Source organism: Lepisosteus oculatus, chromosome 15 (assembly GCF_040954835.1).
Source record: "Lepisosteus oculatus isolate fLepOcu1 chromosome 15, fLepOcu1.hap2, whole genome shotgun sequence".
Classification (NCBI taxonomy): Eukaryota; Metazoa; Chordata; class Actinopteri; order Semionotiformes; family Lepisosteidae; genus Lepisosteus; species Lepisosteus oculatus.
The window spans coordinates 18,445,857-18,473,790 of NC_090710.1; the positions used below are offsets into that span (position 1 = coordinate 18,445,857).

At 43.8% G+C, this 27,934-nt stretch overlaps 1 protein-coding gene across 2 annotated transcripts; it reads left to right on the forward strand.

Annotated features, from left to right (window-relative positions):
• Positions 1-1,669: 1,669 nt before the first annotated feature.
• Positions 1,670-27,878, forward strand: LOC102684362 (MORC family CW-type zinc finger protein 3). Of its 2 annotated transcripts, XM_069179162.1 has the most exons (18): positions 1,670-1,803; positions 9,010-9,082; positions 13,360-13,492; positions 13,721-13,932; positions 14,364-14,517; positions 14,702-14,849; positions 15,314-15,442; positions 15,975-16,097; positions 16,722-16,819; positions 17,766-17,873; positions 18,875-19,003; positions 19,631-19,702; positions 20,425-20,467; positions 21,583-21,690; positions 22,495-22,610; positions 23,424-24,315; positions 24,975-25,135; positions 25,906-27,878. In XM_069179162.1, the coding sequence occupies exons 1-18, from the start codon at positions 1,765-1,767 to the stop codon at positions 26,054-26,056; spliced, it is 2,889 nt and encodes a 962-aa protein (XP_069035263.1). In that variant the 5' UTR covers positions 1,670-1,764; the 3' UTR covers positions 26,057-27,878. The 2 variants fall into 2 exon arrangements, with proteins under 2 accessions (XP_069035263.1, XP_015219304.2); XM_015363818.2 differs by lacking the exons at positions 1,670-1,803; positions 9,010-9,082; positions 13,360-13,492; positions 13,721-13,932 and having other exon boundaries at positions 14,357-14,517; positions 21,586-21,690.
• The last annotated feature ends 56 nt before the right edge of the window (positions 27,879-27,934 follow it).

Genomic DNA, 27,934 nt, shown 5'->3' on the forward strand with positions numbered 1-27,934 from the left:
CCTCTCAACAGCTCTCTCAATTACATCCATCCATTTTCACTTCCACTTTTCCTGGCGTGGGTTGTGGTGAAGCCGGAGTCTACCCAGCAAACAACGAGCGCAAGGCAGGGTACCCCTGGACAGGGCACCTGTCCATCGCAGGGCAAGTGCAAGCCAATCGTACATGGGGACAATTTGGAGGCCATGGGGAGAAATTTGGCTCGGACACCGGGATAACTCTGTACTCTTCGCGAGAACTCTTCTTTACTCTTCTCTTCTTGAGAGCACAGTCCACTATTCAGCTTTTCTTCCCTCTGAGATTGTCAGCAATTTTCTCGAGGAAATGCCCGGGGATCTTTCATGACCACTGAGAGTCAGGACGTCGGTTTAACGCCTCACACGAAAGACGGCGCCCACTACGGTATAGTGTCTCCGCCACTATACTGGGGCATAAGGACCCACACCGACCACAGGATGGGCACACTAACCATCGCTGGTCCCACTAACACCACTTCCAGCAGCAACCATAGCTTCCCAGGAGGTCTCCCAGCCAGGTACTGACCAGGCTCAACCCTGCTTAGCTTCAGTGGGTAGCCAGGTGAGAGCTGAAGGGCGATATAGCTGCTGGCTCTATCAATTATAATAATAATAAAATTGTCTCTTTTATAAGGAGATCCTGGTGAGCTTAAACCCTTTATGCCCACTTTACCAATTACTGATCACCTTCCATGATGCAGACCTGGAGCCTTATAAATTGAATACCGCAACATTCCACCCGGTGCCCTGCAAATCACTCTGTACTCTAATCAGAATCCTTCTACCACAGAGACCACACATCCGCCTGTGGATGTTAAAGCACAGGAGCCCGTTTTGCTTTACCTGTCCTGTCTAGAGTCTAGACTGTTTTATCACATCCAGGAATTAGAGTACCGAGTGTGCCGGTACCTGTAAATCTCCTTATAGTCACGTGATTACCCGAAAAACCAAGGCGCTATATCTCGGAAACGAAAGCAGCACAAACGCAGCACTAAGGAATGACGGGGGTTTCGTCTTTTGTGCTGTTAGTAGGGGGGCCAACGTCAGGGAGCTGTCTACGGGATATAAATCTTGTGTTAAAATGTATATCTTAAGTCTTTTTAAGTAAAAGGGTTAGAAGTGGGGATGCGAACACACGCTGCCGGATGGAGAGCAAAAACAACGGTTTATCTCGGACGGTATTAAAAACTTTGAGTCTAGTGCTTTACACTACTCGGATATCCTGTTGTGGTGTAGTTTGCCTTTAGATACTACAAAGTGCTAAACTGGTTATTTAAAATGCAGAAATGGTCATAATTGAGCCCTGGCTCGTAATTAATATATATTATAGCAGCCTTTTGTAATTTAATGGAAAACGCTAAAACAACATATCATTACTTAACAACATGGTTAAGTAATGATAAACGTAAAAATAGTAAATTTCTGTATACCATATCCATGTTATTATCTCTAATACATCGATGTCCTGCATTAACTTCATTAAAATGTAGGGTGGGCTTAAAACGCCTGAGCACACGTTTCTGGGCAGGCAACATCACTTAAATGAGTATTAAAATGAGTCAGTTTCTAAGAACCAAACCAGCAGAACTTTTGGAGAAAGGTCTACTGTGACGCAATCAGTTCGCAGGAGGGGGCAAAGGGACAGATGGGCGGGGGGCGGAGCCAGGGCCGGCGGAGTTTGCGCGATACGAATCCGATCACACTGGGGCGAGTGTTTTGCTTTGAGCCGAGCAGCTCGCTGTGGGTAAAATGGCTGTACGGACGGAGCAGGGGATCCCTCTGAGCGCGGTAAGTGGACCTGGCGTTTTAATCGCGTCAGCCGTGATGGCTATTATTTTCCTGATTTTTTTTTATCACTGTCAGTTTCATGGCTGAAGGGTTTGATTTTGCTCCGGCGGAGCCCGAGTCCGGTTGACAAAAAGACTCTCCCTTCGTTTCCGTCGGGAGCTGGTACCGCGGGGGGAGACAGTGTTGTGAAATGTGAGCGTCCAAGATAAAATACCTGCGACTCAAGAGGCAGCGTGCAGTGGGGAGATGGGGGCTACCGGCTGCGGGTCAGATCTGGATGTACTGGCCGCAGAACCTAAATGCTGCCCCAGGCGCTGCGGTCGGGTCAGTTCCTGATGGAAGGAGGTCTGACCGATGGCTGTTTAGGGAAGACGAGAAGGCAAGAGGAGAGTAGGAGGTTGGGGCAGCCCGAGTGGCGCTTGGTGGCAGCGCTTTCTTTTTGAGATGGTGAACTGCGATTTTAAGTTACGCTGTCAAGATACGCCACTATGAATGCAATGGTTGTCCAGTCTTCTGTTTGTTTTGCATGTGCAGTTCTTGCTGGGTGTACTGTGGACGCTTTTACTAGCCTCACTAGGACTTGACAGCGTCGATACACGACGTAGTGTATGCTTTCATATTCTGAGGCCCTGGAAACGCTTTTGCAGTCCCCCCGAACAACGGCACTACATATGGTCTTTTCTATTTGGGTGAGAACACTGGTTACGGTCTTGAAGCGCAGGGCTGCGCAGCTGTGCGTTCTTCGTGGGGCTTCCGTGTGACGTCACGCAGTAATGTCAGTAAAATCTTCTGCAGCCGAGGCAGAGGCCGGCGGTATTGTACTAGGGGCAGGAGTAGCCTCACAACTGAATTACTGTACCTTTGGAAAATCACGTTTGTTACAGTCACTTTCAAAACGCCGTTTCTGCGGAAGCAGCGTGTGACGAAAGAGCCGGCGAACGACACGCTAGTTCGCGCCTGTACATATATTCCCTCCATAGCCACTCTCTACACCTTACACCTGCCCCGGCTGCGGGACGTCGAAATCGGTTTCTCGGGGCAGGAATGCATGTCCATCTGAGTGCCCATGCACACGAGGAGAGAGGGGTGGACAGTTCAGAGATTATTAGAAAGTTTGTTTCTGGGCTGTGGATGAAAACCAGAGCATCCGCCGAAACCATAAGGGGAGAACATATAACATTTTTCTAGCCAGAACACCTTTTTTTTCCAGATCCCTTCAATACAGAAGAGAAGTAAAGGACAAGAGAGCAAGGCTGATTTATTTTATCGTCTGGTGTTCACAGATGTTAGGAATGTGCTAGAGTTGAAGGGTATTAATGCTATTAACAGTGAGGCCGCTTGTCTCCTGTGCTGAAATATCTCCATGACACTGTCTGGTAGCAGCTCTCGAAGAACAGGCATCTGCGCATACCTGCGAGAATCTGCACTGCAAGAATCTGACTTACAGATAGATGTAGGGGAGCCATATGAGAAAGGTTGCAAACAAGAGGAGGCCATTGGGAACATCTAGCCTGGTGTAGTTGATAATTGTAATTAATTGATCCAGGGACCTCAGCCAGTAAGCATACTTCAAGCTAGAGGGTAACAACATGGTTTATATCTTGTTCCACACTCCCACTGACCTTTGTGTAAAGATGTGCCACCTGTTTTTGGTTTTAAATGCACTTCCGCAGAGTTACCCTCTGTTTGCTTTGCTCAAGAAGTCCACAGGGTTGATATCTTTAATTTGATGGGAATGATTCTGTTTGATGTGCTTTCCTTACTATGGTAGTATGGCCTCAGGTTTCAGCAAAACAACAACTTTCCCACATTTCCCTTCCTGTTTCTTTTCCCGGTGAAAAAAACATGTATCATGGTGCTTGTTTCCATTTGAAATGGAAGTAGTGAAACATTCCCTAAGGTTTCCTTATCCTGGAAAGGGAGGGATTTCAGTTGAGTCTGACGAAACGCCTGAGTTTCACTTTCCATTCAGTGAAAGCCTGCCCTCTCTGGCACATCCTCGGGTCTAGCTGATTACTCAGAATGAACTCCGGTGCTCAGAATGTGCAGTGATCATTCATCTTTTATGACGTTATATTGAAATCATAAGTCCTTAATGAGGATGAATGATTGAAAATTCATCGACAAATGTGGGTCCATTAGGCAGAAAAGTTTGGAAACCTTTTCCCTAAAGTTTTTCTCAGAAGGAAGCCTGCTGTGTGTTCCAAACTCCAGCACTGCTCTCCTTTAGTTTAGATACTGTATGTATCTCCTTTTGCTGTTCCCTCTTGAAGCCCCGAGAAAGTCTTCCTGAAGTTTCCTCTCTCTGGTCTCCCAGTGGGAGCCTGTTTTCTGGAGCGTTCATGGCTGTGCTGTGTGTCAGTCTGGGGTTGTGACAGGGCATTCCTCCTCTCCCTCCATTTCAGGGTAGCTCGTCGGGTCACACTTCCTGACTGACATGTTGAACACCGTTCAAATTCAGCGAGCATGACCGATCAATTACAGTGTTGCCAAAGCAGACACAACAGAACATTTACAGTAAAAAACATATTATTGGATGCAAAGGAACAACTAATAGGTTTATTTAATACTGAAAAGAAAGAAAACAACGTTATGGCTGTGGAGCCTTCTTCAGCTGTGAGAAAGACCATATTATTGGATATTTACAGACATTACCTAAAAATATTATTGTGAGACAGGTTCGTTGTCTGCTTCTCAGGCTGTTACAAGTCCCCTTGTGCCTCCTCGCAGCTGTGTGCTGTGGGACTGATCATTCCTACTCACTCGGCGGTAACCAGAGGGGGAGATGAACACGCCGGTGGGAGTCACTTTTAAAAGTAGAATCCTCTAGCGACTGAAGATCAAGAAACTCCTATGAAATACTGCCGGTAAAACAACATCAGAGTTTAAATAATAAAGAGGCGTGTGTGGATTTGTGAAGCTCCTGAGGGTGCCAGGGTGTTTTTCTGCAAACACGGCATTGATTAGGCCTGACACCTCGTGTTGTGAGTTCAGTCTGTACCCAGCGGGGGGAGGGAACTGCACAGAGCGATCTCCTGTCACAGCCTGTCTCACAGTCATATTTTATGTGATGTATGGAAGTAAAGGTCCAATATGTTTCTTTTTGTACTGTAAATTCCCCGTTAATTGTTTCTGCATTGGCAACACTCATTTGTCAGTCAGGTCAATAAAACTCTTTGGATTTGGGAAATTGTGTCCTGATTGCTTGTAGGTATCTAGGTGACCCTGTTACCTTCAAAACGTTTAGCTTATTTTGAATTTCACTTTGCAGTGCAGCGTTATGAAATTGGCGCCACTCTTTGAAAAAGAGGAAGGGCTGGTGAAAGTGAAACTGGACACGAGCTGTTGAGTTCTGATAATCCGCTCACATTTATCATGGGCTCTTCCAGACGGCAGTGAGGACAGCTACAAGTCAGTATGCTGTTGCCCAGTGTCCCTCTAGACACAGCTCTTGCCACTGTAGAGCTTTGTGTGGGTTTTCACTTACAGTGGGATGTATGACCCCGCCTTACAGATTGATTTAAAAAAAAATGGAAACGGGTGCACAGTCGCTGTCTAACCGCAATCACGTCCCACAGCCGACGGAACTGTCACTACCTGGCTGGTTTGCGAAAGAGTCTGCCATTTGCAGCTTCCTGTTCGCTCTTCTTCTCTGCAGCACTAGTTGCCCTGCAGGCTGCAGAACAGCTCTCGCTGTTCACTTTGGCCCAAATCCTGTCAGACAAGTCAGAGGGCAGTTTGACAGGAGAGGTGCCATATATAGGCAACAGTCAGCGAAACGTGAGATGGAAGGACCTGAAACCCATCCAAAAACTGGGCCCAGAAAGTCTTAACCTCACACCAGAAGAAGGCTCCACAGCCAAAATAGTGTGTCTCTTTTCCTTTCCTTTCAGCGTGGAGAAACCTTTATCTGTTCCTTTGCAGAAAAAAAATCCTGTCTGTTTTGAAGGGATGGAACCCTTGCCAGTTATGAATGTGTTCTTGCTGTTAATTGTATAACAGTTGAACAGCTTCATTTCCTGGAGCGGAAAGTGGATCTGGTGCTGTTGATTGGCTCCTTGTGACCATAGAGTGCTCTTTAAACTGGCCGTAAAAGTTTGCTAATGTAACTGATGTTTGCCAAAGCAGTGTCTGAGGCTCCCTGTCTTATAATATTTATGAAAAGGGGGACCAGGGCAGCCCTATAAAATAATTACTTCAAGTGAAAACTTTGAGTTGACTGTGGATCCAGAGACGGATGGCTTCCTTTAAGACCAGCTTTCTTCAAATTCTGCTGTGTGTGTTTCTACCAGTAACTGAGATCTGCATAATCCAGTAACCTCGATTTCAGTTGGAAGTGAGTGGAAATGCAGTTTTAATGTTGACTGGGGTTTGGCGCTGTGAAATAATTAGTGGCGTAATTTTCCAGGCACGGCTGCACCTGTTTTGAACACAGAGTCTCGTCTTGTACGCGTTATGTGCAATTGGAGGATCAAGGGCATGCATGAGTCAGGAGGTGCCAGAACGAAGAGGCCACACCTGTGTGTTGTGGCTGCAGTAGCTGGGAGCAGTTTGAAAACATCTGACAAGTGTCGACTCATTGAGTTTCCTGTGTGTTCGTGCTCATGTAAATGAGCATCACGTGAAGTTGGTGAGTCAGGGAAGAATCAGGCTGGTGCCGTTTGTAGCTTTGAGGAGCACGGCTGGCTGTCTTGAAACGGGGATTTGAAACCCTCTAACGCAGAGGCGACTCGGACCCAGCAGATTTGAACAGTGAGACACAAAGCAGAAGACTCCAGGAGAAACTGTGTGGAAGAGCATTTAAAACTGAAAATAGGAGACGGTTCTTTACACAGAGGCTTGTGGGAATCTGGAACAGGCTACCCAAATGTGTGGTTAAAGCCGATACTGTAGATTCTTTAAATACACTGTTTAAGATCCTTGCATTAATTAAGTACTAACTACCCAATGGACCAGATGGGCCTCTTGTTCTATAGCCTTTCCTCTGTTCTTTTCCAAGACAGGTGCCGTAGTGCACCCCTTCAGTACATAGGGCGTGAGCAGGGGAGTTTCTGCAGGATTGCTCACACTGCGTCAATATAACTCTTCAGCCTTATTATTGAACCTTCTATTGAACACAGTATCGAACAGTATTGAATTTTGAATCTTATTATTGAGCCTTATGTTGATCACAACCCTGAGTGGGATTTATATTGAAGGGTTGGGGCAATTGATCAGGACCACGGCAGAGTTTTCGCTGAGCGTGCCATCAGCCATAGTAAACAATGCAGATCGTGAGTCGTATGGCCTGTTAATAAAGGCCTTTTCTTCAAGCGGTGAGCCTTCCCAGCCTTCCCGTCTTTCAGATGGAAGAGTTGTGATTGAGCAAACAATCGGGTTTTTGTTTCCTCTGGTCTCTATCCCTGAAACCTCCTGGCTAATTTTGATACTGTTCAAAGATATATTTATATATACCTTGTTGTTACCCGGGCCAGGAGATGTTTTTAATTACGGCTCATTCTTAGGGATAACTTGATCGAAGCACCTAAACTGATGATCTTTTGAGCGAATAGCAGGTTGGTCGGGCTCTTCTTATTTGTAGTGTCAAACAAATGACAAAGTTCAGGTGTCGGTGAAGCAGAAGTCTCTTTATTCATATGCATATGGAAGTCCGGCTTGCAACCACCAGACTTAACAAATAAGTAGCTGAAGATGGTCCTTTATACCTTAAAACCAAAAGAGTTACTATGACACATTCTAAACAAATGATAAGACAGCAACACATGCCAATTAATTATATCTAAGTTGCAGACTAGACAACAGTTCTTTTCATGTTCTGGGTGTACAGCCAGCTTACCAAATACATGCCCCTTATCTTACTGACCAAGGACAGGCAGCATCTTAATATGTATTTGAGCACAAAGCCTACTAGACTGCATAGTTTGCAAAAAACTACAAAAACAAGAAATTATAATATCTCACTTCCCAGGCGGCTCTCTTATCTTCCTCATATTCAACCTTTTTTTTTTGTGAACCCTCATAGTGAAACATAACAGTATTAGGGATCGTGTCCTTACAAATGTTTCCTGTTAGTCCGATATCTTTTCACCCCTCACATGGTTCATTCTGAAGGGGTGTCACAGGAGTAGGCACAGTCACCCACCCCCTTTTTTTTAAAATCAAACTTTTTATCATCCCCTCCAAAGTCGATTCTCCCCACTCTGGTTTCAAGAAAAACATTGATATACTGTTTAATACAATTAGAGTGGGGAGCTCTGCGAGTGTCCAAACTGCCCAGTGAAACTCAAGTTAAAAGCGTAGTGTTTTGTCTGACCACAGAACCTTCTGCTAATATTCTTTTCCTGCTTCGTCAAAAACTCTTCCGGTAATGACTTGTCTTGCCGCTTGCCCATACATGGCTGCTCTGTGTAGGGGCAGGGGTATTGTTGGTATATGTGGCCAGTCTCCCATATCAGTCCTACAATTTTGCAAGTCAAGTCACTGCTGGCTTCACAGTTTCATCTCTAACCAGCATCCCACTAGCCCAGCATATCTGTGTGGAAGGGTGGCCTCGTGCAGGAGCTGTCTGTGTGGTATGAAGCATGTCTATGCCTTAATGATAGACTTAATTGATTCAATGATTGAACGCCACCGATGACATTCAATGATACAGCTCCAAGAGAAAAGTAACCTCCACCTGCCTCGGCCATAGTCATGGCTTGCAATTCAGTATCTGGGGGAACTTACAGAGACGGTTAAATAAAGTTAAACCCCTCATTCCACTCATTGTGCAGCAAAAGAATTGAAAACTAATGGAAATGAAACTGTTCTAATTTTCATTGAAAATCTAACTTATGTACATGCTGTCTGAATTTTTTTCTGTTTTGAGTAGAGAGCAGATTACTAGTCAACCTTTCAGGTTAAATGTGTAATGCTTGCAAGCTCCAGCAGCAGCAAAACATATGACATCTTTGCAGTGAGGTAAGTACTTGTGGAAGGCGTGCAGCACCGCCCTGTTCCATATTTCTTCTCGCATTACTCAAGGACACACCTGTGTACTCCTTGTGAGAAGCCCCCACATAGTGGAACTGTCCAGCAGTTTGCCTGCCACATGTGTTTCGTCTGTCGAAGACTGGACATTACCGCATGTGCTTCACCACTTCTGTATTCCAGCTTTCTCTGTTAGAATTGACCTCTGGTAACCCGCGTTTGTCTTTTGTGTTTCAGCTCTGCCCGAAGTTCTTGCACACCAATTCCACCAGTCACACCTGGCCTTTCAGCGCTATCGCTGAATTAATAGGTGAGTGATTTCCAAGCCCTTTCCTTCCTCTGGGGTTCTGCTCCCGTTCGTTCCCATTTTGAGGATCTTTAACCTTAGTGTATCCTGTGTTACATTTGTTTTTTCTTAGAATGGTTAATCTAAATATTGAAACTTTAAAAAGTAATATTCATATATTTGATATTAAACAAAATTATGTTTTAAATAATTCCTGACGCTTATATAGCACTCAACTCAAAGCGCTTTACGGGTAAAGGGGACTCCCCTACACCACCAGCAATGAGTAGCCCCACCTGGATGATGCGATGGCAGCCATAGTGCACACAGTACGCTCACCACACTTGCAGAATCTGCTCTCACACATCAGCTCTCAGTGGGGAGGAGAACAGAGTGATGAAGTCAATTCATAGATGGGGTTTATTAGGAGGCCATGATTGGTAAGGGCCAATGGGAAATTTGGCCAGGACGCCGGGGTTACACCCCTACTCTTTTCAAGAAACGCCCTGGGATTTTTAATGACCACGGAGACTCAGGACCTCTATTTTACGTCTCGTATAAAGGACGGCACATCTTTATTTATGGTAGAGTGTCCCTATAGCTATACTGGGGCGTCAAATCCCATACAGACCACAGGGTGAGCACCCCCTACTGGTCCCACTAACACCTCTTCCAGCAGCAGCCTTAGCTTTCCCAGGAGGTCTCCCATCCAACTGGCCAGGCTCATGCCTGCTGAGCTTCAGTTGTGAGCTGATATAGCTGTTGACAGTTTCATTTTTAAGCACGGTGAACAATTATCAGATGTCATGCGTGATGAAGGTGCAGAACTCGACTGAAGCTGGAGCTACAGTGGTGTGAAAAAGTGTTTGCCCCCTTCCTGATTTCTTATTTTGTTGCACGTTTGTGACACTGAAATGTTTCAGATCATCAAACAAATTGAAATATTAGACAAAGATAACACAAGTAAACACAAAATGCTGTTTTTAAATGAAGGTTTTTATTATTAAGGGGAAAAAAAAATCCAAACCTACATGGCCCTGTGTGAAAAAGTGATTGCCCCCCCTGTTAAAACATAAATCAACTGTGGTTTATCACATCTTTGGAAAGCTGAGTTCAATTTCTCTAGCCACACCCAGGCCTGATTACTGCCACACCTGTTCTCAATCAAGAAATCACTTAAATAGGACCTGCCTGACAAAGTGAAGTAGACCAAAAGATCCTCAAAAGCTAGACATCATGCTGTGATCCAAAGAAATTCAGGAACAAATGAGAAACAGAGTAATTGAGATTTATCAGTCTGGAAAAGGTTTTAAAGCCATTTCTAAAGCTTTGGGACTCCAGCGAACCACAGTGAGAGCCATTATCCACAAATGCCGAAAACGTGGAACAGTGGTGAACCTTCCCAGGAGTGGTCGGCCGACCAAAATTACCCCAACGACTCATCCAAGAGGTCAGAAAAAACTCCACAACAACATCCAAAGAACTGCAGGCTTCACTTGCATCAGTTAAGGTCAGTGTTCATGACTACACCATAAGAAAGAGACTGGGCAAAAATGGCCTGCATGGCAGAGTTCCAAGACGAAAACCACTGCTGAGCAAAAAGAACAAAAAGGCTTGTCTCAGTTTTGCCAGAAAACATCTTGATGATCCCCAAGACTTTTGGGAAAATACTCTGTGGACTGACGAGACAAAACTTGAACTTTTTGGAAGGTGTGTGTCACATTACATCTGGCTTAAAAGTAACACAGCATTTCAGAAAAGGAACATCATACCAACAGTAAAATATGGTGGTGGTAGTGTGATGGTCTGGGACTGTTTTGCTGCTTCAGGACCTGGAAGACTTGCTGTGGTAAATGGAACCATGAATTCTGCTGTCTACCAAAAAATCCTGAAGGAGAATGTCCGGCCATCTGTTCGTGACCTCAAGCTGAAGCGCACTTGGGTTCTGCAGCAGGACAATGATCCAAAACACACCAGCAAGTCCACCTCTGAATGGCTTAAGAAAAACAAAATGAAGACTTTGGAGTGGCCTAGTCAAAGTCCTGACCTGAATCCGATTGAGATGTTGTGGCATGACCTTAAAAAAGCAGTTAAGGCTCAAAAGCCCTCCAATGTGGCTGAATTACAACAATTCTGCAAAGATGAGTGGGCCAAAATTCCTCCACAGCGCTGTAAAAGACTCATTGCCAGTTATCGCAAATGCTTGATTGCAGTTGTTGCTGCTAAGGGTGGCCCAACCAGTTATTAGGTTTAGGGGGCAGTCACTTTTTCACACAGGGCCATGTAGGTTTGGATTTTTTTTCCCCTTAATAATAAAAACCTTCATTTAAAAACTGCATTTTGTGTTTACTTGTGTTATCTTTGTCTAATATTTCAATTTGTTTGATCTGAAACATTTCAGTGTGACAAACATGCAAAAAAAATAAGAAATCAGGAAGGGGGCAAACACTTTTTCATACCACTGTAGATTAACAGCAGTTTGTTTGCCTGCATTTTTGCTGACTTATGAACTTGAAGGCAGGTCATTTGGCTTGTTATGGTAGCAAGACAGCCAAGGATCTCGTCCAGTAGTTTCTCAACTACAGCTGGGTTATTGGCTTTTATGGCGTGGTTGGGGAGTTTGTGCCAGACTCTCATAAGTCTCAGCTAGGGCAGCAGTGTGGGGCAGTAGTTATGGGTTTGGACTTGTTTAACTGGAAGGTTGTGGGTTCAAATTCCACGCTACACACTATTATTCTACGCTTTAGCTTAGTGTAATGATGTGCCTCCAGTTCTCGGTTTTAAATGTCCTTGCCCTTAGTTTCTACTGAGTCCTGTAGTTCTGGACGTAGTGTTAAGGCCTAAGCCCCGGTTCTGTTACAAATTCATAAATGCAACAAAAGCCGAAACAACAGATTTTGCAAACGAAACACAGGCCTTTATTTCCTTTCTCCCAACAAAAACCTACATACTCCAACACACTCTGACTCGATCCTGGGAAAAAGCAAACTTCCCCCAAAAGAAAAGTCTTCTGCAAAGTATCTTACTACTCTCACTTCCCTATTTACAAAAAATAAAAATAAATTCAGTGGAAAAGGGGAAAGTCAAACACAAAAAGGCATTGCAAACATGTCAAGCAAACATCAGAGTTAGTCCATTAATGAGCACAAGCAGTCAAACAACAGGACAGAAACTGTGTGAGAGTGCAAGGCCGCTTCATGATGATTTGACTGATGTTATATAGAGAAAATAGATCCTACCTTTCAGGTGGAACATCAAGACCGTGCCTCCTCTCGCTCAGGTGTGAATCGGTAACATTTCAAGCAAAATCAGAGAAAAATATACGCACAAAAAGGTCATAAAAGTAGGGTTTAAAAATGTGTTCATGCAGTGTTGGGTCATCACATCCTCTGGGGCAGACATCACAGTCCAATGGATTAGCCAGATAAGCAGGTGTTGCTGTCCTTTGCTCTCCTTGGAATTTGTGTCTGTTTTGAAAGTTTGCTTTGGCCCTTCTCAGCCTTTGTCATCTAGCACCCAGGTGTCGAAGGCCTCCCTCCTTACCGAACATGTCCTCTCTGCACCTGTAAGCAGGGTGTCCAGACAGCTGGAAATGGGATTGCTGAGAAATACTGTGTTTCATAAAATCATGGCTGTCCTTAAGTGTTCCTGTTGATCGAGGTGGGATGTGCTTTACCTTGCAACGGCTATCTGATATTCACAACGTGACTACAAGATGATTTCAGTGCTCTGTGGTCTAACTTACAGCATAGATGTGCTTAGTGTTTCTTTCAAGCCTGGTATTTCCTGCCTTCTGACATATGATGTTGTCCATTAATTAGCAGTTATCACAAATAAGTCCCCTTAAAAAAGTAACTACCATTACCACCCTGCAGCTCGGTCAGCCCTGGAATGGGAGATCTCTAAGGTAGCCCAGGTTGCTGCCGTAAATGGTGTTGGTGACCAGTAAGTGGCTCTCTTCTCTCTGGACCAGGCATTCCTAACCAGTGCTCCTGTATGCCAGCCAGGAACACTGAATTGTAAGAGATTCTGTCCATAGGATGAGATCGTAAACTGATTTGGTCTTTCCAGATCCCAGAACATTGTTTTTAATATTAGAGGTGTTACACTTGGGATCTTGTCTAAATTCTACTTTAGGCTTGCAGAATCTGGCTTTCCTAAGTTCCTTCTCAATTCAGCTGGTGAAGCAGTTTCTTAAATCCTCTGATCTGCAGGGCAGTGAAGGTTAGAGGTGCCGAAATCATTTGTCACTGCCACGGTGTGTAAGAAGTTAGTAATTCTTACGAGGTGGTCTGTTTCAGATAATGCCTATGATCCAGATGTGAATGCCAAGCAGTTCTGGATTGACAAGACTCTGATCAAGGAAATGGAATGTTTGACGTTCACGGACAATGGAAACGGAATGAGCCATGACACAATTCATAAAATGCTGAGGTTGGTGACACTGTTAAAAATCAAATGTTTAGTACGTCTGGCTTTTATTTAGCTTGTACAAAATACTGCTCCCTTCAGGGAGAAACAATTCCTCAGAAGAAACCCTGCACGTCAAACTGGTTGTTTTCCGATCTGTCGTGTAGGAAAGATTCCACATTTTTATCTTCTGTTATGTCATCTTCGTGTGGTGAACAGGCTTAAAAGATGTTTTTTTTTTACTCTGTGTAGTTTTGGCTTCAGCGACAAGCAGGCAATAAACGGACACGTCCCAGTTGGGATGTATGGAAATGGGTTTAAGTCGGGATCGATGCGCCTGGGCAAAGATGCCCTTGTGTTCACCAAGAATGGCAAAACGATGAGCATCGGCCTTCTGTCGCAGACCTTCTTGGAGGCCACCAAGGCCGAGAACATCGTTGTTCCGATCGTGACCTTCTGTCAGAATAGACATATCCTTTCCTGTGCGTCTTGGCTGACTCCTCAGGTGGCTGTGCGCCCATTCTGACTGGAGCTAAAACCAAATCGTGTGGGGGAATTCATCTTTTCTACACCAGGTTACGCTTCATGGAGAGTTTCATCGTTATCTGAAGTTTAGGCTGTACAAGGACAGATAAGGTCAAGGGTGGAAAATATCATTTTTAAAAATGAATACTGCCGTGTTCTGTTACCTTATTTACACTTCACTGCTGTCCCTTCTGTGTTTTATGTACAGTGTTTTAACAGTGGTCAATGTTAAATAATGTATTCGTAAGTGACTTAAGCAGCGAAATAACAGGTGATTAAAAGCTAACATTTTGGAATAACAACTGCACAGGAACGGTTAAGTCTTCTCCACGTGTTGCTTCTGCTGTTTGTCCGGGATATTGTCCTTAACCCCAGCCCTTACGCCTGGTGACCCAGGACTCCAGGGCCAGCCTGGACGCCATTCTCCAACACTCCCTTTTCAGAACCGAGAGGGAGCTCACGGCGGAGCTTGACGCCGTCATGGGAAAGCACGGAACAAGAATCATCATCTGGAACTTAAGGAAGTACGTCTCTGAGCAGCCGTCGCCCGCACAGGGTGAAACAGTATGAGAGCTGGTGAAACTGGCGTCCCGGAGGTTTCCTCAAAAGCTTACCAGGCAGTTACAAGCGTGCAAACGCACCTCTGCCTGCAACCTGGTAGGTTGAAGTGATGCGGGACATTCATGGTACGCTTGCATCGCTTTGCAGGATGTCCAATGGGAAGATGGAGTTTGATTTTGACACGGATAAGTACGATATCCGGATTCCTGCGGACGTGTTGGACAATTCCAGTGAGAAGTATAAAAAACAGGAGCGACACGAGCAGTCGGTGCCAGAGAGTGACTACTCGTTACGGGTGAGTAAGACCATCACACATGTGTTAACCAATGCAGCTTTTCTCAAGCTGGGGGTCCTGGCCCAAATATACATCGCTTCAAGATATCTAGTGGGTTGTTAAACCAATATAAAGCTAAAATTACATTGGGGACACCTTTATAGAGAATTTCATGATGTTTTATATGCAACACCCCAGAGGTTGTCAGCATTCTTTGACAATAAATAGAAATAGGAAGGCAAATGGTTAAGATGAAATAGAGAAGCCCACAGAAAGCATATCTTGTAGGGCCTACATAAAGCGGATTTCCTTGACAGTGAAGGCTGTGCAGTAGGTTATTCATTCAGAGTAACTTGGTAACTTTTCACCTCTTAATTCACCAGTCTAGTATAATAAATATTAGGCTGTTAAGACTAATAAAAGTTTGTTTTTGTTCTTGTGTTCTTTTTTGCACCTGATGTTATTCCGCTTTGTGTTTTTTTTAGGCATATTGCAGTATTTTATACCTTAAACCTCGAATGCTGGTCATTCTGAGAGGACAAAAAGTGAAAACACAGCTCATCTCCAAAAGTCTTGCATTCATTGCAAAAGACAACTACAAACCATCCTTTCTGGTATCCTTTGCAAAGTGCAAATCCACATTTCAGCCTGCTCCTTTTCCAGCTGCATTATAATGTAGGATATGTCAAGAATGATACAGTGCATATAATTAAGAAAAGAAATAGAGGAATATTTTCTCTGGATCATCTTTACTGCACATACTGCTCACTTCAACAAAGGCTTAGGCAACTAATGCATACTGCTTTAGTTAGTGTAGATTCAGTGTTACAAAAACTGATTCCATCCATTTCTTAGGGATGAACCAAGCGGGAACCAAGCTAAAAACATTTGTGATCAAATAAGTTTTAGATAGAAGTACACAGGCATACTGCTTGAGAGTTAGATAGCACTGAGCAAAGGGACAAAGATGCCGTTCTTTTACAAAACTTGGCTCTTCATCTGAAGCCACTGTGATCTGGTGTCTTCAGTACCTGACACTGAAGTGCAGTCACTTGCACAGAAGATGTTGTAAGATATTCAGTTGTCTGTTATTGCCTCACAACAATGTGAACAGACTGACTTCTTTTCCTGAACTCCCAACTTCAGAATAATAAAAGTGTCCGGATCACTTTTGGATACAACACAAAGAGCAAGGAGCAGTACGGAATACTGATGTACCACAAAAACCGACTCATTAAAGCGTACGAGAGAGTGGGCTGCCAGCTCAAGGTAAATAAATGTCTTGCCACCGGTTCCTGGAGATGTGTTTTATCGTTTACATTTCAAGCTTTAACAGAAACGTTTCTTGGGTCCAAAAGAACCAATGCGCAGCCCTCGCACAGCAAGCTGATCACTGGAGCTTGGAAAAAGAATCGAGCCTGTAGGGTTCCCATAGAAATCTGCTGCTCTTGTCATATCCAAGTGTAAAATCAAGGACGACAAGGGGCTAATGCAAGTCAGAGCTGGTTAAAAACAGGATTCGTTTGTTGCTGCTGTAAGGCCTGCTCTCTTGGAAGTTCCTGGCCCAGCACTGGAGGATGGCTTCCAACTTGCTAGACTGTTGGGGTTCATGTTTGCTTTCCACAGTGTGACAGATAAAGGTTTATACCATGCTGAAAAGAAAAGAGACACATTTCGGCCATGGAGAAGGCTCCAAACCTGGTCACTTTTCCTTTCAACATGGAATAAGCCTTTACCTGCCCCTTTGCAGCACATGCATGCTGAGCTCCCTGCTTGAACGTATCCACAGTGTGCTTAAGTTGAGTCCTGGTCTAAATCTCGCCCTCAAGCCTCTCCGGCAACTGCTGCCTGTCACTGTTCTTCATCGCCCTGTGTCTTCCCCTGTTCGTGCAGGCAAACAACATGGGCGTGGGGGTAGTTGGAGTGATTGAGTGCAACTTTCTGAAGCCTACTCACAATAAACAAGATTTTGACTACACTGATGAATACAGGTAAATACTGGAGTTATTTTTCCTTACGCTGTTCATGATTTCCTAAAAGTATTTGGTCCCATACACAGAACTCTGATATAGTTATGTTAAACCAAGCTAAGAAATGCATTGAATTGAGTGCTTTCTGCTTGGCACTACTGACACTCCAGGACGTTTCTGTCCTCCTACTGAAGTGTAAAAGCTAGGAGCAATGTCCAGGTATCAGAATTTGGCTATACTGCTCACCTTCCGGGTGAGACCGGCGTCATCACTTGCCTTTAAAGGTCTGGCTGCTCAGTTCTACCTTTATGCTGACTCAGGTTTGCATTGAGTAATTACATTGGCTTGCTGTGTCATTTAGACATCTGTCCAACAGTGGGGGGAAAACAGCTCAACTCTTGGCACATAGCCCTAAGAGAGGGCTTAATACATGTGTGATTATTTTAATTTCCTGTATCTAATTCTGCACTGTTGTATTACTTAAGCACATGTATGCAAGATGATCATAAAGGCTAGTGATGCAAGTAGCCATTCAGCCCATGCAGGTGTTAGCTAACTGATCCAAGGATCTCATCATACTATTTATTGAAAGAAGCCAGGGTATTGGCTTCAGTACGATAGCGGGTTGGCTTGTTCTAGATTTTCAAAACCTTTTGCATAAAGAAATGTCTCCTCTTCTCGATTTTTTAAATGCACTTCCATGTAGTCACAGTTCTATGCATGTTTATTATCGTTGGAAAATCTGAGCTGCATGGGGAAAAGAAAATGTGTAACATTGACATTTTGGATAGAGTGCACTGTGTACTTGTTTAGGGTTAGATGTCAGTGTATTTAGTTGTCTTACTTCCACACAGCATGCACTTATTGTCTGCTTTGGGATGTTGGATAACCTTTACCTGGCCAGAGCGCTGTGAAAAGTTCTATACCATCTGTAACTTTTCATTCATTTATTCCTTTTGTGTTCCAGGAAAACAATCTATAATTTGGGCATAAAACTAGCAGAGTATTGGAATGAAATACGATACAAACGCACTAAAGATGATCCTAACAATACTGTGCCAGTTGAAGACACAGAGTAAGTATCAGTTTCAGTTTGTATTAAGAAGTAATCATTTGCTTAGCAGCTATGACACTCAATAATGGTGTATAGTACCACCTAGATTCAAGCTCCTGATAGGGTTTTGGATCTCAGCGAAGAAAGAAGTCTTTGGATTATTTGATGCATGACGATGAGTATAGGACAATAACTACACTCAATGGGATTGTCATACCCACCTGTCCATTTGTATGTGATTAATTGATTTTGTTCATATTATTTTTTAACTCAAACTTGAGACATCTGTGATGTTGGAGAGAATCAGTTCCACAAGTTTTTTTTAATTGTTTTTCCAAAATCTTTAGCAGTACAGTAATGCCTTGTTTTGTTGTCATTTGTCAGGCTACAAAGTGGTCATTTGTCCCAACTAACATGTTTGGTAATTAGTAACAAATTGATCCAAGAAAGAATACAGTGAATCGGATTCACCAACAGGGCTTGGTAGCTTGTTTGAATCCCAGAAAGCTTTTCACGACAGTATTTTCAGTTCTAACTTCACTTCCAAGTAGTTTCCACTTGAACCCTCTGGTGTGGGTTCCTTACTTAATTCTGAGAAAGTACACTGGATTGACTAATTCATGATCCTTTCAAAGACTTTGACAATTTGAATTGCGTACCCTCGTATTCTTACTATATCCCCTCTTCTTATAGAGAGTAATGGGGAAAAATAATATTGTAAATGCATAAATGAGGCTTCTCAAAGCACTTAAAAGGCACTATATGAAATAGGTTATTATTATATTGTATTGAGAATGCCAGAAGTATAGCATTCTGTTTTATATTTGGAGTGTGTAGTAAAGGAGAAAAGACGCTAGCAGGATATTTTTTTACTGCACAGACAGATGGCGTAATGTTCCTGCTAAGAGATATAAGGCCTAATCCAGCAATCCTAGTAATGTCTTTCCAATGGGAAGGGAGAACCGGGGCGTGGCAGGGGCAGGGGGCTGTGTCCTGACCTCCAGGTGCGGCGTCTCTTCCAGGAAGCGGCCGGATCAGAACTGGGTGCAGTGCGACGAGTGTCTGAAGTGGAGGAAGCTTCCAGATGGCATCAACCCTGCCAGCCTCCCCGATAAGTGGTACTGCCGGATGAACCCCGATACACAGTTCAGGTAACCTCGGGATTTGGGGCTCACTGCTGCAGTGCAGGGTCCTGCTGAACTCCCCCCTCCCCCTTGTGCAGCGAGTTCACTCCAGCTCACATTACTGCCTTCGCCCTGACAGCAGACCTCTTCCTCTACTGCCATCAGTAGTAGCCTGGTCTCCTTCTCTTTTTCTTTCTCTCTTTCTCGTTCTTCCCTTTTTCCCTTTATCCATGTGATGCTTGGTTTGTAATCATAGAGGCTGCTTTTTAAAAGTACTTATCTTTAGTCTTCACTGCACGGCAACAAATGTGCGTGTGGGTGGTCACGACACAGCACATGGCGGCATCCTGTCTCTGGCCTCCATGAATTTAAAATTCACGGAACTATTACGTGTCCAGCTGAGCCAGAAATCAAATCGGTCAGAGTTTAGGAACTGGAAAGACCTGAGAGTGGCAGCCAGCAGTCTGCTCTCTGCTACATCGCCAGCACCTGCAAAGAATGTCAAACAGATTCAGGTGTTTTCCCAGCGAAACCTCTTTAACGAGCCGCTGTTAATTATTGCCATGTCCAGGGAGTCCAGGACACTTCTGTTCTTGTATTGTGAACTTGCTAAGATCTTTCGGTAGTAAACGTTGGTAAAATCTGCCCCATCAGGAGCTGCCAAGTTGAAGAAGAGCCGGAGGATGATGATGCCCAACCCACTTATGACAAAACCTACAAGCGACAGTAAGCCTTGATTTGAACTTATTAAAAGGTTTTTGTCTTGGTGTGTTCCCGTTTCTGGACCGTGAGGGATTGGGAAAACAAGACTCCCTCCCCCACCATCCACCCTATGAGTCCACAGCACAGTTAGCACAACAAAGAGCTCAGCTCATAAGAGAACCTGGGTTCGAGCATGCAGTGCCTGGGCTGCATCGCCCAGCCTGCTCTCCGAAGCCAGACAGGACCCCACCAGGCCTGTTTTTTATTGGATCACTCATCTTGGTTATGGATGGACGGATGCAGATGGAATTCAAGAACATCTCGCTTGTGTGTGTGTGTGCTCCTTTTGGTCAGGCGATATAATCATGCTGCTTTATTTGTCCAGTGGTTGCTCGGGGAACATCATGTCTTTGGTTGGTTATGAAGAATGAATCTAGTTAAGAGATCTGATCTTTTTTTTACTGAGTGGTGCTGGGTCATTGCAATTACAATGGTGTTTGCCGAAGACATTCTGAAAATCGGGCATTTTGCACATACATGATCTGAAGGGCCCAGTCATTTTGGATATGTTTTATATATGGGGGCCCGTTTTCTGCCTCATGCAGGAAGTATGGTCACATACAGTGGATTGATGAGTCCTGTTTATAAGAACAGAAAATATTTAACATAAAAAGCTTTTTTTTTGCTTTTCTCATAATTTCAAATATATTGTTCATTTTTAATTGATTGTATCTTTGTTGTTATAGGGAGAGGTATAATAAGATGAGACAAGAGAAATCTAAACAGCAGGTATGTATAACGTTTAGTAGGGATGGTCTAATAGCAGTTCAGTTCCAAAATGTGTGTTTTCACCCTTGTACTTCTGATATGAATTATGTTCTATTATCTCATTTCACACCAGAATAATAACAGTCAATGACTTATTTTGTGGACATAGATTTAACATGCCTTCAAATTTTAAGTTCTTCTGACTTGATGTTGTTTTTTTAAAGCTGTCCCCAGAAGTGTGGTGTTTTGGCTTCAGCAGTAACTATAGTATTGGTGTAATCTTGTTAACAGGTCTTTATACCTAAAGACCTGTTAACAGTTTCTAGAAAGAATCCAGGGTTTCGGCATTTAATAACATAGCTAAGTAGTTTTTTCTTCCTACAGCACTTTGAGTAAAGACGTTTCTCCTCTTTTGCACTTTAAAATGCACGTTCCTATAGTTTCAACTTGTGTTGCCTGGTTCATGTTTCACTGCTGTCTTTGAAGAGCTTGGCTGGGTTATGTAGATTGTTGGAGTATATAGTTAAAAGTTTAGAATTGAAATCAAGGTTGATGTGCTATAATTGTGCAGTGCACAAGAAGTATCTGCTTTAGAACATTGCGTATAATACAGCTGTATTGTATACAAATTCATACAACTTGGTTACCACATTGCCAGAAAATATAATGTTTTGCCATAATTACATGGGTTCAAAGAAGAATCCTACACTGACGGACTGAAAATTCTGATACTCTGGCTTCAATCAAGACACAGAATACGGAGATTATTTGATCAGTTAGCTGCTAGCAGTCAGTTGGTACTGATGGCCTTTTCTCATTGATAATATTTGTGCTCCTGTTGAGCGATTGAGATGGAGACTCATTTTTGTTGAACTATGGAAAGATGAATGTAAATGTGATACTTCTGGCCTAGTCTGATTGCAGCTTTTTTAAAATAAGATTTAAGAGGTGAAATCACCTTAATCTTTAGTCCTCTTGCAGTTGTGTTTGGGGACTCATCAATGAGCAGTTTAGTTAACTTGGGCCCTGTTCTGTGGGATAGGATAAGTTAACCCCATTTGTCTCAGTTGCCGTGTTTGGAGTCTGCATCCCTGATATTGCCAAGAATTTGTCAGGTCACATCTGATTTCTCCTAGCAGCAGGAAGAGGAGAAGAGAAAAGCAGAAATGCAGATTATGTACAGCAAGATAGAGAAGCAGCTTCAGAAGGACCACGAAGTCTTGAAGCGACAGCTCCGTGAAAATGTGAGTGGTTAACTGATGAAGTGGGACTGCCTCTCTGAATAGTGGGTGACAGTCAGGGAACCTAAACCGTCAGCTGAAGGACCTAGAAACTGTACCTAAAGACAGGACATGAGGAAGAGAAGAGGTTAGACACTTGGCTTGTTCTTCTCTGGGGTAATAGGAACTCAATGTTTCCAGACCAGAAAATGAGATCGTGGTGCTTCCTTATAGATATGCTGGGGTAAGTGAGACTTAATGCCACATTCAAAGTCATAAGTGTTTCCCCACTCAAACTATATGATACCTGTAATAATGGCCAAATTCGATGGCTTCCAGACAGCCATTAATTGAAGAAGTGCTTGTTAGTCTCTTATTAGCTTCATTGTTCTTTGGTTTTGTCATTATGACTAAATAGGTCTTGATTAGTCATTGTGTAAGGTAATGACTAATATAAGAAAAATCTCCCTGTATAATCTGAATAAGAATAAATGGCAAAAGAAAATATTGATACTGGATTTCGAAATCTCTAACGTAGAACATAAGTGTAACTCTAGATGAGGTGATCTCTAGCTAATATAACATATAAAATCTAATTTTGATCATTTTTATATATGAAGATGCATTTATTTCCCACATCCGTTTGTCGCACTTCTAACATATCCACTCCTCTAGAACGTTGTGATTAAAAAGATTTACCGATCTGAGATGAGCCCCTCCAAGAGTGCCATTTTATTGCCTGTCTGATCCAAGAGACATTGCTGGTTTTCCCCGAGTGAATCCAATGCAGGATTGGTCCAAGATTGTTTGTTTTTTTTGTTCCCTCAGAACTTCCAGGTGACTCTTCCACACCAGGTGTCCTCTCCACCAGCAACGCCTCCCGCCAGGAACAACGGGATGCCGATGATCACGAACGTACGCTCGCTGTCTTCTGAGGGAGCAAGGTGTGGGAGAACAAGAGAGGTTGAACTTGCTGGGGAATGGGCAGGGATCATGTGCTGCTTCTTGTGGGCTCCCTCAGATTAGCAGCCCTACTTCGTAGCTTGGACATGTTAAAAATGTTGATTCTAGAAGCGCTCAGTAACCTTGATTTTGGAGTATGTTTCTAAATAATAACAGTGTTGTTAGACAAAGCCTCTCTGTGGTTTACTTATACTTGGCAAGACCAAGTCCAGCCCTCAAGGTTTACAACATTGTCGTGTTTCTTTTTCACCTAATGTTTGAACTGAGTTGCTCATTATCACATCAAGTGAATGAACTTGATTAGTGCTTAATTAGAGGAGCTGAGCTACTTGTCCCTGTGTGATAGTTGCACACTCTTTATGTTTTCTTGGGTATATTTAGTCTCGACAGTGGGCATGGCACCAACAGGATCAGAGTATGGACTTGTAGAATCCACACTCATGGGTTTGTGTCCTCTTTATGCCAGTTTTACGGATGTGGGTGTCTGGGACAGCCTGAGCCATCATGTTGTCAAAGCTGATTCTTGAGAAAACAGTTGGAAGTACGTGGCACAATCACCTACATATAGCCAAATGAGGAAGGTGGACTTCCTTCCAAAATTACTTCCTTTAATTTATGACCTTTCCTGTGTTTTTGTTTTGCAAAGTATTTTGTACTGTAAAACGGTGTGTGCCCAAATCTATATTCATACAGCATTCATATTCACTGTGAATGCTGTAATTGGGTCTGTTCAAGAGCAGAACTGAATTCTTGATAATGTCACCTCAGCACGGAAATATATCTCTTCCTTTCAGGACAAAGCGCACTTTGCCTTTGGAACCAAGCAGCTCAGAAGTGAAGAAGCCCAAGACGAATGGCGTGCACAATGGAGCAGTGAGTGCGGAGCCTGGCGACGTTGACATGGATCTTGTTATCGTCGAAGATAAGAGTACCCCGAAGCCAAAGACTGCGTTTGACCTCGCCAAGGTCAAAGTGGAGCGCCGGAGCAGCACGGAGCAGACGGGCATGCGTATGGAGTGCAGCAGTGACGCCGCCCCGGAGTCCCCCACTGAAACGCCAGCAGCCGCCCCCTCGACCTCCCCAGCCCCTCTCGGCGACAGGCAGTCTGCGGAAACCCAGACTGACGTCAAGCCCGTCTTGAAGCAGCCGGACCACCCCCCCGGGGGGGTGGCGGTCGCGGGGAAGCCGCAGGGGGAGGGGCCGGCGAGCGACTCGGTGGCGAGACTGCAGGGCGAGCTCGCGCGGGCCCAGGCGCAGCAGGACGAGCTGATGGGACTGATGCACACCACCGCCAAGGAGCGGGACGCCTACAAAGACGAGACCCACAAGCTGACCTGCCAGGTGGTGGATTTAGAGAAGGAGGTGCAGGAGCTGACGCAGAAGCTCATGAAGAAGGAGGTGTGCCATCAGGCCACGGAGACTGACTGGCAGGGAGTGGGCGGGGGCGTGACGCCAGCACCCGGCTCCGATTCGTGTCAGGCGGGCCTCGGGGAGCTGCAGAGGGACTATGAGCAGCTCCAGAAGGAACTGCAGGAGCTCAGAAAGAAGTGGGACACCCTGCAGGCCACAAAATCCGCTTGTAGTGACTGTTCAAGCCCAAATGACGACGACCTGATTCTGCAGGTGGATTCCCTCCTCAGAGACCTGGACAGGTGTGGAGGAGAGAGAGACGAATACAAGAGGAAGGTAAGTACCGCATTAGGATGTTGTAGCACCTTCTATTCTTGAAAAATAAAGCATCTTGGTTCATGATGAGAAGAAGGTATCATTTTAAATAATGTTTAAATAATAATAATTTGGAATGTCAGGAGTTACAAAGTTCTTCTGTTTAGACTAAAACCGCACATGCCCTTTTCAACTCATTCAAAACAGCAATACAGTTAAAAAAAACTATTTTATTCCACACCGAGTCATTTCAAAGTCGAGAGGCAGGATAGTAAGAATAATGTGACTTGAGGTATGAGCCCAGTCCAATGCCCTTATCAATTAGAACTTTATTGGAAATGTGTACTTTGTGATAAACAAAAATCGTTTGTGTAAAATAGTTTTATTTTAGATTAATTTTGTTCATTTGTTTAATGATAACCGACTGCAGACCCCTCACTCCAGCCCTGGCTCTATTGCATGTGAAAATACATGTCCTTGCACCTTCAGCCAATGGGTTTTGGCTCCTTTGCCCATATGAAAAGGAATGTTATACACAAGTACACTGATTTAAAAAAAGGGGGGTTTTGTAAAATACATTTTTTAAACTATCTGGAATTTATTAGAGGCAGTTTAGTTGTCGGACTGGGATTTTGTTTTACAGTCGGCGATCTTCTTCATCACGTCCCCACTCTTTTTAGGTCGAGGTGCTGGAGACGGAGAAAGCCAGGATCTTGTCGGAGCGTGAAGAGCTGAAGAAGGCCGTCGATGACCTGACCTGTAAAATGGAGAGACAGGCAGAGAACGGAGCCTGCAGTTCCAGCACGGATGGAGAGCCAAGCCCATCTGCAGAAGACAGCTGGTAAGACGTCTGGACCCTGGTCTTCAGTCTTGATTAATTAACCTTTCAGTCCATTTCATGCCTTTTTGTTAAGGGAGTATTAAATATTTGACACCCAGTTTGAGACTACTTGGGACTAGTAGCTTGCATTCTTTATTTTTTAAGGCCTGTTCTGATACCCAGCTTCACAGAGAATTAGGATTGAAGTTCTAGCCTGCCCCCCTTCATCACCACTTTGCAAAGAAAATCTTTTCTGCAGCACTGAGGGACCAAGCTCATTTCCTTAATGGATCTGTATTCGTTACTATCCCTCTACTTAAGGCTGAATTGATCTAACTGTCGTCTGAGCTGCACAGACTCTGTGTTTTCTTTGAATGCTGCTGAAACAGTGTTGTGTAGTTAATAAGGTAATTGAGTAAATGAGGGATAGAGGGGAATGAAAGTCCTGAAGTCCCTCCTGGACTTAAGTGTGATGGACCTAGGTGTGGCTGCACTAGAGGAGGCTGGTCTAGCTCCAGGGTGTGGTGCTCCACTCCAAGAGGAGAGACTCTCATTCTGCTCCTAGGGTAGCAAGGTCCTCCCTGAGATTCGTCCTGCTCTGGGATCTGCAGAACATTGGGAAACCACTGGAGATATTGGATCGTTGCTGTAATAATACAATCTGATTAAAGCTGACAGGTTTATTATCTCTCTCAGGTGATTAATGGCACCTATCAGCGACAACGCTTTACAACACTTTTATTATTGCCGTTAATTGTTTTCTAAAGACCTTCTATTCCCTGCTCCCACAGGAGACTTAGATCTCTTCGGATGAGCATCGGAAAGCTGCTAGTGACCTTCGTCCCGGCTCTGGACCTGGAGCAAGTGAACTACGAGAGCGACGTCATTGACGAGATCTTGGATCAGGTTCTGGATCAAGTCACGTTGTGCAGCTCGACGTAGCTCTCTGCTGGTGCCGATCACCCCCGGTCAGCCTTGTGCAAGGAAGCGGACAGCTTCGTTTCGATTTGCTCTCTGTGGGGAGTTCTGTGCATCCTGCTTTTACCTCATTTTTTGACGTCTGAATCAAGAACTCCGAATGTGCATTTTCTTACTAGGAAAATAATGGACGCTGTTAATCAAATGTTGGCATCCTTAATTTTAAGCTGTTAACATTCAACCAGTCAGCTCTGATGTTTTGTCAGCCTGGTATTTCCAAGGTCTAAACACCAATTCATGCTTTCAAGTGTAGTTATTAAAGACTCCTGACTTAATCTTCATTTTATTCATTTTCTTCTTCTGCGACCGTTTTTATGTATTCGCAACAGTTGTAAAAGCACAAAAATTGCACAGACTAAACAACACTTTGGCACAGTCTGTCGATTTTGTTTCCGATTGCCGCAAGTCTGGAGGGAGAGAATATTGCCGTATTAAAGCAAGCTACCACAGTCTGCTTGTATGGCTTTTGCACAGCTGTGGGAGCGACATGAGGTGGGATCAGGCAAGAGGATGGAATTGAAAGGGTCAGGGAGTTGGACCTTTCTTGGGTAATGCTTTTACGGTACAATTGGTACGGTACGATTCCCATTTCCCCTTTTCCATGGGTCCCTGCATTTTGGAGCAGAGACATATTTCCTGTTTCTACTGCAATACTGGACTCCTGTCCTGGGACCCTGCTTAATGTGCCTGAAGCCAGACTTGCTGTCCAGCGTCTGCTTTGTAGCTCAATCCCTGCATATAAATGACTGTGCTGGACATCTTATGTGGGCCAAGAGCACAGCACTCCACCCACAAGGGCTCTGCGGCAGTTTGAAACTGTTGTCTTACTCTCTCGTATCATGCATCGTCTCCATGTACACACACTGCTTAGAGAACACATTTATCATAAAGTACCATTTTATTTCCGTGTAATCTCTCACCTGGATTTGTAACGTGGCAAAAAAAGCTGCTTATTTTGTGCATATTCAAGTCAACTTGTAAATGAAATGAACTCCTGTATCTTTGTACAGAAAATGAGAACTACATGGTCCTTGTTAAATTATTTCCTTAAATATATGGATAGAGCTGGAAGCTTTGCTTTAGTAAGAGTTGCAGTGTTTTCGGGATGATATGCCGGGGTGCTCCTTTGAAGTGTTTCGCTAAGTCTTCCCTTCGTACCTGAGCCTTGTGTGTCCACGGGTTCTCAACGAGATTTGGAGCAAACAGCTGCTGCGACACGCACTCGTACAGGTTTAAATGTTGCGATTGGGTTTCTGTTCTACGAAGAAGAGAATTTCCAGTCAGACAATTTCCACCTGGGCTCAAGTGCCCCTTCATCTTTCTCCATTAGTTGCGTTCTGTGATGAGAGCAGAACATTAGGTAAGACTCCAGATGAACTAACTGCAGGAACCAGTGCTTATTTTTGTGAAATATTATGTATATTAACATAAGTACTATGGTATTGTCTAAACAGCTGTTGTAGGGACAATATGCAATTTACCAGCAAAGAAGTTGGTACAACAAATTTCTTATTTCCATCTGAATGTTCATTCTGATTTTTTAACCTTTTTTTGTACTTGATCCTGGGGGAAGGATAACAGATGTATAATGCAGTGACTTTTTTTGGACAAATGGACAAAACTTGTTTGATTAGAAACCAAAATATATGTAAAGCAATAATGGAATAAAAAAGGTTAAAAGTTGTTGCCACAGTGAAATGATTGACACTTCATTTTTCAGATTGTATGTAAATTTATTTTTTATGTTTTTTTTTTAAATAAACTGCCATTTTGCGTTGGTGCTGTAGCTTCTTCTTGTCCTGTAGCTTCCTCTTGTCTTGTACTGTACCTCTGCCTTCTCTG